Below are 18,246 nucleotides of genomic sequence, written 5' to 3'. Positions count from 1 at the left end.
GGTGAACGGCCTCTCACCCGGCCACCAAGGGCCCCGGCCGTGCCTTGCTCATGCTCCGGACCGTGGCACTGCCCCCTTCGTGGGGTGGGGGGGAGCGAAGAGGCAGAAAGGAGGGTAGGATTACCTTGGAAAGCCCGGAGGAGTCAGGCGAGGGGCTTAGCAACCTGTATCAGCTGATGTTACACGTTTTTACTGTTGCTTAGCAACCTGTATCAGCTGAAGCCTGTACGGAAACATACCGAAGCGTTTTATATAGAGAGATACTAATATTAATAAAAATGTCAATTTGCTGCCCTTTCACGAAACTGGAAAGCAGCTGCCTGAAGCAACCCACCTCACTGTGCCTAACGGTAGGGCCGGCCCTGGGCTAACACACTGGCCTCTCTTGCACTGCGTCGGTCCCTGTCACGCTTAGGATGGGCAAAGCCAAACCAGGTGGGCGTTAGATTGACTACTGCCCCCTTGGGTTCGTCTCCCCCTTTCTCCTCCCACACAGGTCGGCTTGGGCCTGGGCTACCTGGAGCTGCCCCAGATCAACTACCGGCTCTCCGTGGAACACAAGAAGAGGCCCAAGGTGGATTTGCTGCCTGAGATGAGGCTGGTAAGGCACCGGGATGTACCAGGGTGGAGTGGGGGAGAAACGTCCCCCTCTCCTAGGACAGGGGTGTCAAACCCCAGGCCTCTGGGCCAAATCCAGGCTTCCCAGGGGCTCCATCCATCCCTCTGAAGTTCCCCGGCTGGCTGCATCCTCACAGCCTTTGTACAGCTTTTCCCCATTCCAAAAAGGTGGAACCGCCTCCCCTCAGGTTTTAGTGACTGTCCGGAAGAGCTTTAAGCTAAAATAGGCTGGTGTTTTGGCCCCGCCCACTGTTCAGAGAAGCGGGGTTCAGCCCTCGGGTTGAAAGAGGTGCGACGCCCCCATCTTCTGTGCTGCGATCCGAAGCGCGCTTCATAGCTTCCACAAGACGTCGTGACGGCCATTAAGTTAAAGAGAGACCGGGCGGATCCGTGGGGAAACTAGAGCAATCTATCGTGACCTGCCACGGTTGCTCCGCGGCACCTCCGCCCACAGGGACTGTCTGCCCCGAATGCTAAATACGGGAGCCTCAAGTTAATACGGAATAACGGGCTCAAGTTAAAGGAAGCCAGATTCCGGCTGGACATCAGGAAAAACTTCCTGACTGTTAGAGCAGTGCGACAATGGAACCAGTGACCTAGGGAGGTTGTGGGCTCTCCCACACTAGAGGCATTCAAGAGGCAGATGGACAACCCTCTGTCAGGGATGCTTTAGGGTGGATTCCTGCATTGAGCAGGGGGTTGGACTCCATGGCCTTGTAGGCCCCTTCCCACTCTGCTATTCTATGATTCTATGAGGTGAGCCTGGGCCCTCCTCTCCCTTGCCAGCTGGCGGGCTTGGCAGAGGCCGCTGTCCACGGCTGGAAACAGGAAGTCGGGTGAACTAGACCAGCCTTTCTCGACCTGGGGCGCTCCAGATGTGTTGGACTACAACTCCCAGAATGCCCCAGCCAGCTCGGAGATGCAGTCCAACACATCTGGAGCGCCCCAGGTTGAGAAAGGCTGAACTAGACGGATCTTGGGTCTGGTCTAGCAATGCTGTTCTGCATGGAAGCGGCAATGGCCCCCGTGCGACGTTTCTGAGCTGGTGTTGGTGAGGATCCTCAGGCGACGCTAGAGCAGGTTCGGAGCGACCGATGCGGAGCAAGCTCCTCCCCCTTCTCTCCTCCCCCTGCAGCTTCAGAGCCTGCTGGACACCAAGTCGGTCTACATCCTGGACTGCTGGTCCGACGTTTTCATCTGGATCGGCCGGAAGTCGCCGCGCCTGGTGCGGGCGGCTGCCCTGAAACTGGGCCAAGAGCTGTGTGGCATGCTGCACCGCCCCAAGCACGCCATGGTCATCCGCAACCTGGAAGGCACGGAATGCCAGGTGGGTCCAGGAGGAGAGAGGTCCACGCCCGGCAGGAGTTTATTTGTTTATTACATTTATTTTATTTATTAAATTTATATACCGCCCCATAGCCGAAGCTCTCTGGGCGGTTTACAAAAGTTAAAAGCAGTGGATGTTTAAAAAAGAGAAGAAAAAAAGTAATACAAAATTTAAAACCATCAAAAAATATAAAAAACAACAACAACAGTTCTGGGGTCCATTAAAAAAAAAAACAACTTAGCATATGTTGTTAAATACCTGGGAGAAGAGATAGGTCTTAACCTGGTGCCGGAAAGATAGCAGCGTTGGCGCCAGGCGAGCCTCGTCGGGGAGATCATTCCATAGTCTGGGGGCCACCACCGAAAAGGCCCTGTCCCTGGTTGCCACACTCCGAGCCTCTCTCGGAGTAGGCACTCGGAGGAGGACCTTAGATGTTGAATGTAATGACCGGATATATTCACGTCGGGAAAGGCGTTCCGTCAGGTATTGTGGTCCCAAGCCGTGTAAGGCTTTATAGGTCAAAACCAGCACCTGGCTTGAAAACGTGTAGACAGACAATGCAAGTGGGCCAGAATTGGTGTTATATGTTCGAACCTTCTGGTTCCAGTTATCAATCTGGCTGCTGCATTTTGCGTAAGCTGCAGCTTCCGAACCGTCTTCAAAGGTTGCCCCACGTAGAGCGCATTGCAGTAATCTAATTTGTAGGTTACCAGAGCATGGACAACTGAAGCCAGGTTATCCCTGTCCAGATAGGGGCATAGAGTTGTGACGACCAGGTTGATGAGAGGGTGGCAAAGTGCTGGGCTGAGAGAGGCCGTTCTCTCTCTTGGGCCTGGTTGGCACAGAATGCCAAGCCATGGTTTACTTACACCACGGTTTATTTAAGCCATGGTTTCTTTCCCTACCCAAAGTTTGCCTGGCAGACCGTTGAAGACATATCTGGAAAGCTGCAAACCAGAAGATGGAGCTGATTTGGTCTCTGTTGCTACCAAGGGCAGGACTTGGAATCAACGGGTGGAAATTGCAGGGAAGCGGATTTCGGCTAAACATTAGGAGAAATGTCCTAACAGCCTGGGCTGTTTTGCAGCAGTTTAGGTGGTGATGGGCTCTCCTTCGCCAGAGGTACTTAAGCAGAGGCTGGACAGGGATGCCAGAGCCTGCATTGAGCAGGGAGTTGGACTACATGATCTCGACACCCCTTCCTGGGTTCACACAGCACAATAACCCACACTGAGGGGTTGAGTGTAGGTTGTCGTTGAAACGTGGGTTATCACGTTGTCTGAACACAGCTGCGCTAACAAACGATGGTTTGTTAACCACGAACAACCCATGAAGAGAACCCATGGTTCGTTATTCCTGACTGTTAGAGCAGTAGGACAATGGAACCAGTGACCTAGGGAGGTGGTGGGCTCTCCCACACTAGAGGCCTTCAAGAGGCAGCTGGACAACCATCTGTCAGGGATGCTTTAGGGTGGATTCCTGCATTGAGCAGGGGGTTGGACTGGATGGCCTTGTAGGCCCCTTCCAACCCAACTATTCTATGATTCTATGTGAACTGTGGGTTGTTCGTGGTTAACAAACCATGTTTTGCTGTCATGGCTATATTCAAACAACATAACCCACATCTCAGCGACAACCCCCACTCAACCTTTCAGTGTGGTTTGTTGCGCTGTGTGAACTCGATCTAGGGTTCTGTGATTAAACTGTGGTTTGTTTTTCCAATCCCTGGGTTGAAGGGGTCATAGAAAGAGTGTGATAGGCACGTTGAAAATAAAAAATAACGCCTGACGTGAGTGTTCCGTTGAAGCCCAGTGCTGCTGCTGAGGAAGGACGGGGAAACCGCGCCCCGACCCCCACCCTGACGCAGCCCCCCTCTCAATAGGCTGATGTAACTCTGTTCCCTGCCAGGTCTTCAAGTCCAAATTCAAAAACTGGGACGACGTGTTGAAGGTGGATTACACCCGCAACGCAGAGTCGGTCCAGCAGCCCGGGGGCCTGTCAGGAAAAGTGCAGAAAGACGCTGAGAAGAAGGACCAGATGAAGGCGGACTTGACAGCCCTCTTCCTGCCGCGCCAGCCCCCCATGCCGCTAAACGAGGTAGACCCCGGGGTGGGGTGGGGTGGGGTGGGGGGGCAGGCCCTTTTCTCCACAAGTTTATCTCCTGCGCACCGAGGAAGCCAGGCAGGGCCATGTTTTTGTGGGGGCCTTGACTCCTTCCCGCTGCCCCTGCGAGCTGTCCTACCCAGAATGCTTTGCACTTAAATCGACGGAACGGTCTGCCCTGAAAATCTGGATTCTGTGACCTGTGTAAATATATGCGAATTGGGGGCAAACGAGCTGTTCTGGGCGTACGTACACACACTCTTCTTTTGGGGGGGGGGAGGCGGTGGAGGGGTGGCACCTTTCACGTCAGCCTTCCCCAGGCTCATGCCCTGCAGTTTTGTTGGACTGCCCATGTTGGCTGGGGAACATGGGAGCCGCAGTCCTGCACGCCTTTGTCCCGGCTCTGACTGGCGCGCGTGCCGACGTTTCTCGCAGGCGGAACAGCTCATGGAGGAATGGAACGAAGACCTGGACGGCATGGAGGGTTTTGTGCTGGAGAGCAAGAAGTTTGCCCGCCTGCCCGAGGAGGAGTTCGGGCACTTCCACACCCAGGACTGCTACGTCTTTCTCTGCCGGTAAGCAGCGCCTCCAGCCCTCCTTGTGCCTCCTCCACCTCTCCTGCCTGGCTTCGGCCCTCTTCCTTTTCTCCTCCGGTACAAACCCGACCTGGTGTAGCCCAGGGTTGGGCCTTCCGGGTTCTGTTGCTCGGTAGCCTTTGGGCTAGCAAACTCTTGGCCTTTGCAAACCAGCGTTTCCTTTCCCCCTCTTCGGACGGGGCGACTTCCAAGCCGGCCTCTAGGCCTCCGATGCTTTCTTGCCAACGGGGTTCAGTAACCCTGCTTTTGCCCTGAAAGGTACTGGGTGCCGATCGAGTGCGAGGATGATGAGAAGAAGAAGAAGAAGAGAGGAGGAGGAGGAGGGGCTGCCGAGGGAGAGGAGGCAGTGGAGGAGGAGGAAGAGGAGGAGGAGGAAGAGGAGAAGCAGCCGGAGGAAGACTTCCAGTGTGTGGTGTATTTCTGGCAGGGCCGCGAGGCCTCCAACATGGGCTGGCTGACCTTCACGTTCAGCCTGCAGAAGAAATTCGAGAACCTCTTCCCCGGCAAGCTGGAGGTGAGTTAGGGGCGGCTCAGGGAGTGCGCATGTGCGCAGATGTGTGCGGTCAGGGGCTTGTGGGGACGACGACACGTAAAGCCACAAGCTGTGCCGCCCTACGCGAAGGACAGAATTCTTTAGTGCTTTTGCTCAAAGTTGTACCTGCAGATTGCTGGCCGGGGAGGGGAGGCACTTTGGGCGGACGCCTGAAGGCGTTGGGGGGACTCTAACCCGCCGCTCCCTCTCCCGCTGATCTCAGGTGGTGCGCATGACGCAGCAGCAGGAGAACCCCAAGTTCCTCTCCCACTTCAAGAGGAAATTCATCATCCACAAGGGCAAGAGGAAAACCAAGGACGACAGCAGCCTCCAGCCCAGCCTCTACCACCTCCGCACCAACGGCAGCGCCCTCTGCACCCGGTGAGTCTCCCTCGCTCCTGCTGGGATCCCTTCTGGGGGCCAGGGGAAGGCTTTGCTGCTGCTTGCCTCTGGCCCACAGGGGCTTGCCCTTTTAATTATGGGCTCCATCTTTCATAGAATCATAGGATAGTAGAGTTGGAAGGGGCCTATAAGGGCTTTTAATGGATTGAGGATGAGGGTTTTTAATGGAATTGTTTTATATGTGATTGTAAAGCGCCATGATACCATGATACCAGGTGGCGCTATAAAAATGCTTTAAATAAATACATAAATAAGGCCATCGAGTCCAACCCCCTGCTCAATGCAGGAATCCACCCTAAAGCATCCCTGACAGATGGTTGTCCAGCTGCCTCTTGAAGGCCCCTAGTGTGGGAGAGCCCACAACCTCCCTAGGCAACTGATTCTATTGTTGTACTGCTCTAACAGCCAGGAAATTTTTCCTGATGTCCAGCTGGAGTCTGGCTTCCTTTAACTTGAGCCCGTTATTCCGTGTCCTGCACTCTGGGAGGATCGAGGAGAGAGCTTGGCCCTCCTCTGTGCGACAAACTTTTAAGTATTTGAAGAGCGCTCTCATGTCTCCCCTCAATCTTCTCTTCTCCTGGCTAAACAGGCCCAGTTCTTTCAGTCTCTCCTCATAGGGCAGCCTTCCTCAACCTGGGGCGCTCCAGATGTGTTGGACTACAACTCCCAGAATGCCCCAGCCTGGCTGGGGCATTCTGGGAGATGCAGTCCAACACATCTGGAGCGCCCCAGGTTGCTGGCTGGGGCATTCTGGAAGTTGTAGTCCAACACATCTGGAGCGCCCCAGGTTGAGGAAGGCTGTCATAGGGCTTTGTTTCCAGACCCCAGAATTTCTGTAAACCGCCCAGAGAGCCCCGGCTATGGGAGCGGTATATAAGTGAAATAAATAAATAAATAAATAAATAAATAAATAAATAAATATCATCTTTGACTCTGAGGCTTGTGGGGTATGTTGAGCACCCCCTACTAGTAAGTGGGACGTTTAGGTAGGATGTAGCCCCAGCACCTCTTGGCTTTTAGAACCTTAAAAAGAGCCCGATTCCATTTCGGAGAAGCTCTTCCCCTGCGGCAGTTTCCCGTAATGTTTAGCCCAAACCTGCTTCCTTGTGCCACATCCACCTGCTGTATCTTGCCCTTTCCTTTGGAGCAATGATGATCAAACCCGCTCCACCTTCTGCTTGGCAGGCATACAGCTGCTCGAAGACGGGCGTCATGTCTTCCCGTAAACTTCTCCAGGCGACACCCACCCAGTTCTTTCAGCCCTTCCTCCTACGACTTGATTTCCACAGACCCCTTAGCCTCTGGCCGCTTTTCTTTGGACACGCTCCAATTTCTCCTGTCCTCCTTAAAACGGGGCACCCAGAACAGGGCACCCGTCAGCGGCAGACGTTACTTTGACCTTTTTCACGCGCTTTTGTGACAGTTTCTTATCTCCCCGCCTTCTTTCCGTCCCCTTTTCAGGTGCATCCAAATCAACACAGATTCCAGCCTTCTCAACTCGGAGTTTTGCTTCATCTTGAAGGTTAGCAAATCCAGGAGCATCTGGTTGTGGAACTGGATTTATTTATTACATTTCTACGCTGCCCCAGAGCACAAACTCTTTGAGTGGTTCTGTCTCATCTAACCCTACTGCCCCTGTTTTGGGAGAAGGTGTTTCAGGTAATCAATCAGACTCAGATTCAGAACTAGAAGACGCAGTGCCAGACACCAGCCAGCCTGTACCAGTGGGGGAGGAAGCTCTCACGGGCGATTCCCCAGCTGGGAGTCAGCCCTCTCCAGAGTTTATCTCCTGAAGGTCAAATCCTACACACAGTGGGAAGTGAGGTTTCTTCCAGAGGTGAGCGTCCGACAAGCTAAATGCTAGGGTCCACTGGAAGCTAAAATGCACAGAGCGGAAGGAAGGCGTGGGAAAGTCAATCCAACTAGGATTGCGCCAGAACCTGCCTCCACACCAGGCTCTCTGAAGTTACAGGCATTTGAGAAGCAGCTTCCTATTCTTCTTGAGCAGACAATTGTCTTGCTTAGTTTGCATAGTTTTGCCTAGGGGGACGTTTCCAAGAAGTTAGACTCTCTTCAGGTAGAAGAGAAGTTTGTTGCTTGATAAAAGCTTTGTGGGTTACTTAGCAAGCCTCGTCATTTGCCTCCCATCGAAAGCAGGAGTGTTCTGAGAAACACGACAGGTTAGCAACATTCTCACCCAACGTTCAGTCTGTTTGTTTTTACTGTGAGGCCCTTCCGAGTTCCTTCCCTCGCCCAGGATTTCCGGTACTTTTTGTTCCAGGTCCCCTTTGAGAGCACTGACAACCAGGGCATCGTGTACACTTGGGTGGGCCGCGCTGCCGATCCCGACGAGGCCAAGCTGGCTGAGGACATCATGAACCACATGTTTGACGACTCGTACAGCAAACAGGTGAGTGGAGCGGAGAGGAGACGACGATCCCGGGGACAAGAGCAACAGTTCAGCCGCTTGGCATGTTGCCCACCCTGGTTACAAACGGAGCCGTGGCAGAATTGTTAACGCAGGAAGGTGCTTTCTACGGAGTCAGACCATGGTTCCATCTACGCCAATGTTGTCAACTGGCAACGGTAGCTGGCAGCGGTAGCTCCCCAGGGTTTCAGGAAGGGTCCGTCCCCCATTGCCCTAGCTGGAGATCTTGGGATTGAGCCTGGGACCTTCTGCCTGCACCGCACGGTCTCCAGTTGCTGAGCTGCAGTCCCTCCTCTAACGGGGCTGTGGCACCTCTGTGTACCTCCGACGCCCGAGCGGCCTGCAAGGTCTGTGCTCACCTGGGCCCTGCCTGCCCTCCTCCCTTCCTGCTGTAATTGGCCCCTTCGTTCGCTTCCAGGTGATCAACGAAGGGGAGGAGCCGGAAAACTTCTTTTGGGTCGGCATTGGAGCCCAGAAGTCCTACGATGGAGACGCTGACTACATGAAGCATTCTCGGCTTTTCAGGTGGGAGAAGGTGGCGCTTCTGTAATGGCACGTGTCCCCCACCCCACCCCTCTCCTGTCACCCACCCACCCCCAAAAACATTTTCCCCACTTGTGTTTGGTTGCTGCAAGTCATAGGGAGGAATAGGAAAAACCTGACACCCCCTACCCCAAAACTACCACTGGAAAAGCCACCGCTTCATCTTCTGACACGTTAGCAAGCATTGGCCGCACACTTCCAAAGCTGCGTTCATAAGGGCTAGTGACTTGATGTCTTAGAAGGACCCTCTGAAGAAGCCCAATGCTGTGGCAAGGAGGGGTGAGCGATCTGGCCTGCACTTGCTTCCTTTGAGTCTTGGCTTCAGCTGGCAGCCGCCCGCCCAGGCAGCAAAATCGCCCACTTCCCCTTCCTGTGTCCGTGGCGGCTGCCATTGATGCAACCGGGGGGAGGGGGAATTGCTCAATTTCAGGAGCCTCCATAAATTGCACTCTTCCTCCTGCGCCAATGGCGGCTTTGAAGGCCACATGGATGCAAGGATAAAAACGTGAATGGAACATTCATGTCTCTACTGTTGCATCTGTGGGTCCTCTAAGGCCACCGGTGGTGCCCGGGGGGTGGGGGGAGAGGGGAAGTGGGCCATTTATGGAGGCCTCACAAGCGCTGGGGTGGAGGTCCGTGCTTGTGCCAGGAGCCGGGCGTTCGAGGTATCCCGAGTGGCAATTCTTAAAAATGTAACCTGAAGTCAGTCATTGTACCAGCAGCCCACGTGCCTGTGGTGTTCCGGCTTTAGTAGCTTTCTCAGCTTGCTGCCCCTGAGCAAGGGGGAAGGAGGGCGTGTTGACTGACCAGGCTTCTTCTGGCTTGGTCTCCTCAGGTGCTCCAACGAGAAGGGCTATTTTGCCGTGTCGGAAAAATGCTCCGATTTCTGCCAGGATGACCTGGCGGACGATGATATCATGTTGCTGGACAACGGCTGTGAGGTGAGTTTGACGACACGCAAGGAAGGCCAGCGCTGTGGTGGCTCCTCTCAGCTTAGCTGCTGCTGCTGCTTCTCCTCTTCTTCTCCTCTCCTCTTCTTTTCTTCTTCTTCTCCTCTCCTTCATTTTCTCTTCTTCTTCTCCTCTCCTCTCCTCTCCTTTCCTCTCTTCTCCTCCTCTTTTCTTTTCTTCTTCTTTTCTTCTTCTCCTCTTCTTCTTCTCCTCTCCTCCTCCTCTTCTTCTTCTCCTCTTCTTTTCTTCTCCTCTCCTCTCCTTTCCTCTCGTCTTCTCCTCCTCTTTTCTTCTTCTTCTCTCCTCCTCTTCTCTTCTTCTTCTTCTCTCCTTCTCCTTGACTGGCTCCCTCCTTGCTGTGCTTTTAGAAGCAGGCAAAAACGTTCTTCTTCCAGCAGGCCGTTGGCAAATAATCCAAACCTCCGTCTACGCCTAGGATTTTTAAAATGGTTATATATTTTAAATATTTTAATATTGGAACGTATTAAATATTTTTTTATTTATTTATGTACATTTCAATTTATAGGTTTTCATTTAGTAACGCAGCCTTGAGGCCCAGCATTGGGCAAAAGGCAGGATACAAATAACTGTAATTAAAATAACAATAACAACAACCATCATCCTCAGAATCACATTTCTACACCACCTCCGTAGCCTAAGCTCTCTGGGTGGTGTACAAAGATTAAAAGCCGTTAGAAATGCAGTCTACAAAGTTTAAAAACTATTTACATAAAATCATGCAAAAGGAGACAACATATATCTAAAAGCAACTTTTAGAACCGCCCAGAGAGCTTTGGCTATTGGGCAGTATAAAAATGTAATAAATAAATAAACTTTTAACAATCAGCCATAAGACAAATCCATGACCAGGTTAACACTCAACATATGCTGCTAAATGCCTGAGAAAAGTCTTAACCTGGCACTAAGAAGATCACAGACTTGGAGCCAAGTTAAGACCTTTCTCTTTCATCGTGGGGGAGATCATTCCATAATTGGGAGGGGCCACCACTGAGAAGGCCCTGTCCCTTGTTGCCACCTTCTGAGCCTCCGTTGATAGGGCCTTAAGAGGCCGAGCATAACATACGGGTAGTGCCCTCTCTCTCTCCTAGGACTGTCAGTTGATCCTAATAAACTGGGTTTTATGCTGATGTTTTTGGGGGCGTATACAAATGCACGCAGTGAGGGAGGGAGGGATCACTGCCTGCATTTTGGGAGTCTTCTGAGGCTACCGGGCCTGTCATGAGGAACATTTCGAAATATACCACAACAACATTAGGAACGACACCTCAGCTGTTGTCCTTCCCCCTCTGGCCAAAGTCCCGTAACGGCACAGTCCTATGATGGCTGGGGAACGCTGGGAGTTGTAGTACTTTTTTTCTGCCAACACATGCATAGGATTGCGCCCGAAGAGAATTAAGTCGGCGAAGGGTTGACTGAAGTTTGTGTCGTGGGATGGGAAGACACTGGAAACAAATTTCTAGATCGGGATACATCAGCCTTCCTCAACCTGGGGTGCTCCAGATGTGTTGGACTGCATCTCCCAGAATGCCCCAGCCACCAGAGCTGGCTGGGGCATTCTGGGAGTTGTAGTCCAACACATCTGGAACGCCCCAGGTTGAGGAAGGCTGGGATACATCAAATTTTATTAAGTGGATTTTTTTTTCCTGTTTCCTTTTTTTAAAAAAGCACACGATTTAACACCTTCTGCCTTTCTCAGGTGTACATGTGGGTTGGAACACAAACCAGCCAGGTGGAGATCAAGTTGAGTCTCAAAGCTTGCCAGGTAATGTTTTTGATGCTTTACGGGGGTCGTGCTATTTAAGCGGGAATTGTTTTTAGCGGTTTTAAATTTGTGCATGTTTTAATTTGTAAATCCGTAAGTCACCTTGAGCCTGTTGGGGCTTCTGTTTTTTGAGCGCAGAGTTAAATTAAGGAACCCGCTACCACAAGATGTAGTGATGGTTTTAAAAAGGGGTTGGATACATTCCTGGAGGCAAAGGCTATCCATGGCTACTAGCCCTGATGGTTGTGTGCTACCTCCAGTATCTGAGGCAGTAAGCCTGTGTGCACCAGTTGCTGGGGAACATGGGTGGGAGGGTGCTGTTGCACCATGTCTTGCTTGTTGGTCCCTGGCCGATGGCTGGTTGGCCCCTGTGTGAACAGAGTGATGGACTAGATGGACCCTTGGTCTGACCCAGCATCAGGGCACTTATTTATTTATTTATTTATTTAGAGTATTTTTATCCCGCACCTCAGCCAAAAGGCTCTCAGAGTGGCTTACAATGTATCAATAAAGAAGACAGTCCCTGCCCTCAGGCTTACATTCTAAAAAAAAGACATGACACACAAGGAAAAGTGGATGGGGAGGGAAGAGGGAGAAAATAAAAAGAAATTAAGGAGAGTGCTTAGGCTGGTGGGAAGGCCCTGCTCCGTCCTCTCATCTCCCAATGGAGGGGCAAACCAGCAGCTCCTTCTTCCCCACAAGGTGAAGATGTTAGCCCTGGGGGTGGGGGGGTCCAACTGAAGCAGGCTCTGATGGTCCCTGCCTGCTCCAGTCTCCCTCGCATCTTCTTCCCAGAACATCAGAACACTTCTGATGTTCATATGAGAAAGGCAATCTAAGCTATTTAATTAGAATAAAAATCTGATGTGGCTGAGATCAGATGGCTTAGGAGGCCCTGATCCAGTCACTGGCAGGATTGTCTTGTGGGGGAGCTCAGCTTTTAAGAGGCAGCTTGACAACCCTCTGTCAGGGATGCTTTAGGGTGGATTCCTGCATTGAGCAGGGGGTTGGACTCGATGGCCTTGTAAGCCCCTTCCAACTCTGCTATTCTATGGTTCTCCCTTTGGTCTGTTGCCTCAGATGCTTGGCCCTCTCCCCAAGGGCAAAGGGGGGGAAAGAACGGTTTCATTCGGACTGTTTCGTTTCTCTTCCCTCCAGCATTTGCTGAGGTTTCCTTTTCACTCTCTTCGCAGGTCTACATCCAGCACATGCGCTCAAAGGACCTGACCCACCCACGGAAACTCCGCCTGGTTAGGAAGGGTAATGAGCCACCAGCCTTCACCCGATGCTTCCACGCCTGGAGCATTTTCCGGAAGCCTCCAGCCTAACCTGGCGGCTGACGACGCTGAGAACGGGACTCCCCGAGGCGTATGGACTTTGTAATCCTATGCAGCACAGGATGGGGCCACTGCGGTCGCTCTTACACATGGCCACTTTTTTTTTTTTTAAAAAAAGTAAAGCAGCAGCCAATTGGACAAAACGTTACTAGAAGAGGTGGAGTTAGAACAGCCCCCTCCCCTGTTTAAAGGAAACCCACCTTCCTGTTGCTTTGTCGTTTTCTATAGAAACCAAATATCTGTGCCGGTTTTTCCTCTGCTCTCGCCTCCCTTTTAGATGCCACTTGAGAAATGTTACAGCCAGGAATCTTATTCCCACCACAGCCGAATCACAGTGTGGGCTTCTTGTTTTTCCACTTGTAGCAAGACTTGGATATTTATATAAAAAAAACACACGTGTGAGCAAGACCAGAGTGGAAGTTGTGTTTTAAGAGCGCCGCCGGCTGCTGCAGAAAAGGGTTCCTTCTGAGCCCTGTTTCAGGCAGTGCGACTTTATTACGCAGGAACGGAACAACTTTTTGTTGACGTCAGTTTGTGATGAGAAACCGAGTCCTCACCAGTCCACGGTGAAGGGAGGGATTGATAAAGGCCGGCCGGACCGATGCAGCTGATGGTTTTGTAGAAAATGGAATTTCGAGAGGTGAAGCTTCAGATGCAAGCCACACGTGCTGAAATTCCTTTTCATAGAATCATAGAATAGTAGAGTTGGAAGGGGCCTATAAGGCCATCGAGTCCAACCCTCTTCTCAGTGCAGAAATCCACCTCAAAGCATACCCGACAGATGGTTGTCCAGCTGCCTCTTGTGTGGGAGAGCCCACCACCTCCCTAGGTCACTGGTTCCGTTGTCGTACTGCTCTAACAGTCAGGAAGTTTTTCCTGATGTCCAGCCGGAATCTGACTTCCTGTAACTTCAGCCCGTTATTCCGTGTCCTGCACTCTGGGAGGATCGAGAAGAGATCCTTTACAGGGTTGGGGAAATTATGGCCCTCCAGATGTTTTGGTTTACAACCCCCAGTAGCCCCAGCCAGCTAACCAATGGGAGGCATCATGGGAGTTGTAGGCCAAAGCATCTGGAGGAGCAGGAGTTGCCACCTCTGAACTATTAAGGACAGGTGCTCTGTCCTCTTCTGTGGCTGGCCACCCTTGAAGCTGTGACATACTTCTGTACACGGAGGGAAAGCAACAAGGCTTTTAAAATTAATACTAGATATGGTCGTTTTTAACGTTATAGTCTGCTGCTAGTCCTCATGGGCAAATGTGTGTCTGGCTCCATACTCAGAACTGAACGTGGGAAGAGTTGCCTGTGCCTTTAACTGCTGTGGGACAAGCAGAAATTCAAGAGGTAAAGCAATTCCCTTCCTGCCACATGCACAAAAAACAAAATAAAACTGCAGGTGTTGAGTTCCTGGAACCTGCTACCCAAAGAGGCAGCAATGACCCTTCTGGCATCCATTGAACCTGCTCCTTTTATCAGCCCCCTTCTGAGCCGGAGGCAACCAGCCCCCCTCCCCCCCTCAGCCTCCTGAGCTTGCCAGCTTTGATACCATATCAATAAAAAGACTTCACTCGATGGGTTGCCGCCTTTCCGCTCGTGATGTCTTGCTTGGTTTGAGGCAGAGCACAGACAGAGGAGGTTAGAGGCGAAGGGTGGGCGCGCTTTGCTACTTCGCAGTTCGGTAGAGGAAAAAGCAAACGCCAGAGACCCGCTTAGCACTGCTCTGCACTACCAGGAGCATAACAGCAGCACAGCTATTCAGAGATCTCCTTCTCTGAGATCTCGTGTTTCTCCAAACACTCCTGCTTTTGATGGAGGCAAATGACAGAGGCTTGCTAAGTAATGCACAAAGCTTTTATTAAGCAACAAACGTCTCTTCTACCTGACCTCTTGGAAACTTCCCCCTAGGCAAATCTGTGCAAACTAAGCGAGACAATTGTCCGCTCAAGAAGAATAGGAAGCCTCTCCCCAAACTTCAGAGCACCTGGTGCGGAGGCAGGTTCTGGCGCAATCTTAGTCGGACTGACTTTCTCACGCCTTCCTTCTGCTGCATGTGTTTTACCTTCCGGCGGACCCTAGCATCAGCTAGCTTGTCAGGGTGCTCTCCTCCGGAAGAAACCTCGCTTCCCACGGAGTGTGTAGGATTTGGCCTTGAGGAGTTAAGCTCTGGAGAGGGCTGACTCCCAGCTGGGGAATCACCCGTGAGAGCTTCCTCCCCCACTGGTACAGGCTGGCTGGTGTCTGGCGCTGCCTCCTCTAGTTCTGAATCTTGATTCTGATTGATTACCTGAAACACCTTCTCCCAAAACAGGGGCAAGTAGGGTTAGACATGACAGCAGGCCACGTCCACGCAAACAAAAGAGGCGATAAAAGACTTCTTTTGTAGGCAGAAGGGTTTTGATCTCACTTCCTCACTGATGTGTTAGTTTTCTATAGGCAAGGATTTTCAAATTTCAGTTTTCGTTTGTTCTGAGCACTGAGTTCGAAACACACACCTTGGCCTCACCTGGAGCCGTCCCAAGAGTTTTTACCACTTCCTCCACAGGGTGCATCACGTAATCCTGCTTCCCTTTCAAAGCGCTTCACGCAGCAATTTAGTTAGGGCTCCTTTTGGGCCGCGTTCAAGAGGCTCCCAATGGATGCATCGCAGCGGCAGAAAGGGCCCGGTCAAAACACCCAACGAATCTGAGCTCCAGCCTCTTACCTGCCAGTCAAACCAATCTTTCCGGGTGGGGAGAAACTGCAAAAAACAACAACCAGGGAACCACCTGCGTTTGGGGGAAAGGGCGGAGCCTAGGAAAGGAGGCGGGGCTGACTGGGGAAACATCAGAGGGCTGAACTGGGATCTCAGCCCTGACGTTCTGCACCCGTTATAAGGCAAGTCAAGGTTGTCCTCGCCATTGCATATAGGAGGGTGGAGGCGAAGACAGATCAGCTTGCCTAAGGCCAGTCCGGAAATTCACGGTAGAGCTTTGGCTTAACGCGACAGGCAGCTATCCATTGGGGAAGGGTTGAGGAAGCCCCACTTTGGTTCCCCGGCATCCCTGGTAGACCCACACCCTGGACAACCAGCCACACAAAGCTTTAGATATTAAATGCTTTTATTTTTTTCCCTTTATTAAAAACCTGTATTAATAACTAAACAATGCTAAATCCTGGACCAAAGAACAAAAATTCCCAACAAGAGGGTACATTCTATCGAGGAAACTGGTCCACCCTCCCCTCCACAATGAAGTCTGCCAAAAGGGGGGGGGGAATTAAGACACACAATGGCACATTTCAACGATGCGCTCCGGTTCCTCATCTACCCATGCGCGCGAATACACACACACACTCGCCAACTGTTCAATCGCACACACATGCACACCGGCGGGGGGGGGGGGGGGCAGGAATCAAACCGTACCAAAATATTCTTACGAAGAAGTTCCTGTGACACCATCATTATCATCAGGGGACAAAGTTCAAGCGTACGTAGGACGGGGAGAATTATCCACACACACACACGGTGGCAAACTAGAAGGGAGAGCCATCCAACCTATGGTGGGGCTCACACTATTTAAGACTTGCGCCGGGGCTGTGTCGGAATTGGTGTGAGCGGATGTCCTCGGCCTTCGGTCCTCCCTGCTCCCTTCTGATTTCCCTCCCCTCTGCCATCAACCCTAAGGTGACGCATGGCCGGATTTCCCTTGGCACAAAATAGTCAGCGGGGAAAAATCGGGAGACTCTTCCTGCTTCGAAAGCAGCAGCAAACAGCACAAGGATCCAAGCTCAGAAGGTCCCGTGCGTCATGCTTGCCTGACGAGGTTATGTTTGGCACAAAACCGCAAAAGGAAAAAAAAGCAATTTCAGTGAGAGAGGGTTCCGGATTACAGGCGGGACGAATCCCTCGTTAAAAACGAACCCAGGGGAAAAGAGACACACGGGGAGCGCATGGATTTCCAGAAGGGGGTAGAAAAGTGCACGCCTTGGCTTAAGCTCTTGCAAAATGCATAAATCCAGGAAGCCCAACTTGCCACCATCTCTGCATCCGCGGCCGTTGAGGCCGGCTGAACCTCCTCTTGGAAAATCCTCAAAACTACAGCAAGAAAAAAAAAGAGTTTCCAGCTTTAGGCAGGAGGAGGAAGGCCAGGTATTCTCGACCTATCACCACCACGAAAAACCGCCATTTAATAGCCACTGGGATTCAACAGTCAATTGAGGACGTGGCTGGGAAGCAGCTCTGGATCACCCAATCCATTTGGGCCTCCAAAGCAACCGTGACAATTCGATAACGCGCGAACTGGGCTGCATCCAACAACATTGCAACTCCTCCGTCAGACCGACGCATTGAGATGTTTCGAAGGCAGACACACATCTTCAGCGCATCCGGGTTGGGGAATACTGTTGTAGGAGAACTTAAGTGAGGAGTCAGTAGAACTATTGAAGGTTGCAAAACAGAGATCGAATTGGCACTTGTGTTCAACCCCTTAACCTCAACAGCCAGGGCTCCGGAGCGTTGCTTTTCTGGCTCCATCACTAGCAGAGAGAGGAGCACCAGGGTGCTGCCCAAGGTGTCCATCAACAGTTTTGAGCTTACGCAAGACTTGCAAGAGGCTACGCTACTTCTTAGGCTCACGTGAGGATCCCTCTCTGGCCAACAGCCGGGAAAAACAACACACACACACACACACACACGGGATGGGACCTGAGGAGCTGATGTTGCCTCCTTGTGGGTCAGTAGGGTTTAACGGGCCTACAGCAACTGGACGTTGTGGAGGTCAGGGACTGCTCGAGACAGGAAACTCCTCTCCCGGAGAACAACTGCCCCATATAAAATGTGCAATCCGGGATTTCAGGAAGGAAGGAAGGAAGGAAAGGTAGATGCCACGTTGTCATAAAAGGTAACCCAAACTCCACAGGACCAGGGGGGATGGCAACGTGTGGCCCTCCAGGTGTTTGGGCCTACAACTCCCATCATGCCTCACCACAGTGGTTAGGGCTGATGGGAGTTGCAGTCCATGGTCAGCTGCAGGACCACATGTGGTCTTAGGGCAGGCCTTTCCAAGAAGCAGCTAAAGCTAGGAGACTCTTCTAGAGGAGAACATCTGGGAACCTCCGCCTTCCCACCCCCCTGAAAAATTCAGTTGCCCAAAAACAGACGACCCAGAAGAGTCAGCAAAAAGGGGGACAGAGGAAGTCATTCCAGCGATTTCTTTCTTCGAGGTGAAGTTTCCCGCAATGCAGCAGTCGTACGAGCTCTCTGGGCAGATGTTAACCACGTTCGAGGCGTGTTGAGGGAAGATTTAATACTACATAGCTTATGGGTGACTTGCAGATCCGTGGTCTCCTGATCCACAAAACCTACCTGTGGGGCTGGGGCGGAGGGGGGAACAAGCACAACCACTTATAGAGCCAAGAAAAATCCTTCAGACCAGCCAGCCAACGGCCACTTCCAGCCCAAATTAAGAAAAGGAAAGGAAACAAGCTTTCCAGCGGTGTTCCAAAAAGTCGCAAAATCTCTTCAAGTCGCGTCTGGGCTCAAACATTCCCACCGGCAGGCAAGGGAGTTGGCGGCGTTTGCGCCTCCCCTGACCAAGTGCTGGTTTTCTCCGCCAGCCAGCCGGGCGATACGAGGTGTTGCGAGAGGCCGGGT

The 18,246-nt window shown here is 52.0% G+C and overlaps 1 protein-coding gene across 1 annotated transcript in view; it reads left to right on the top strand.

The window, feature by feature from the left end:
* Positions 1 to 13,025, top strand: part of FLII (FLII actin remodeling protein) — a 37,319-nt gene extending 24,294 nt beyond the window's left edge. The window contains exons 19-30 of the mRNA XM_063143599.1: positions 497 to 601; positions 1,754 to 1,945; positions 3,854 to 4,042; positions 4,484 to 4,623; positions 4,903 to 5,158; positions 5,400 to 5,557; positions 7,040 to 7,100; positions 7,860 to 7,988; positions 8,425 to 8,531; positions 9,385 to 9,490; positions 11,217 to 11,282; positions 12,476 to 13,025. Coding sequence (XP_062999669.1) covers positions 497 to 601; positions 1,754 to 1,945; positions 3,854 to 4,042; positions 4,484 to 4,623; positions 4,903 to 5,158; positions 5,400 to 5,557; positions 7,040 to 7,100; positions 7,860 to 7,988; positions 8,425 to 8,531; positions 9,385 to 9,490; positions 11,217 to 11,282; positions 12,476 to 12,610 — 1,644 coding nt within the window. The 3' untranslated portion in view covers positions 12,611 to 13,025. The remainder of the gene's footprint in view (positions 1 to 496; positions 602 to 1,753; positions 1,946 to 3,853; positions 4,043 to 4,483; positions 4,624 to 4,902; positions 5,159 to 5,399; positions 5,558 to 7,039; positions 7,101 to 7,859; positions 7,989 to 8,424; positions 8,532 to 9,384; positions 9,491 to 11,216; positions 11,283 to 12,475) is intronic.
* Positions 13,026 to 18,246: the final 5,221 nt, after the last annotated feature.

Source organism: Elgaria multicarinata, chromosome 17, assembly GCF_023053635.1.
Source record: "Elgaria multicarinata webbii isolate HBS135686 ecotype San Diego chromosome 17, rElgMul1.1.pri, whole genome shotgun sequence".
Lineage (NCBI taxonomy): Eukaryota > Metazoa > Chordata > Lepidosauria > Squamata > Anguidae > Elgaria > Elgaria multicarinata.
This window is presented reverse-complemented; position numbering and strand designations above follow the sequence as displayed.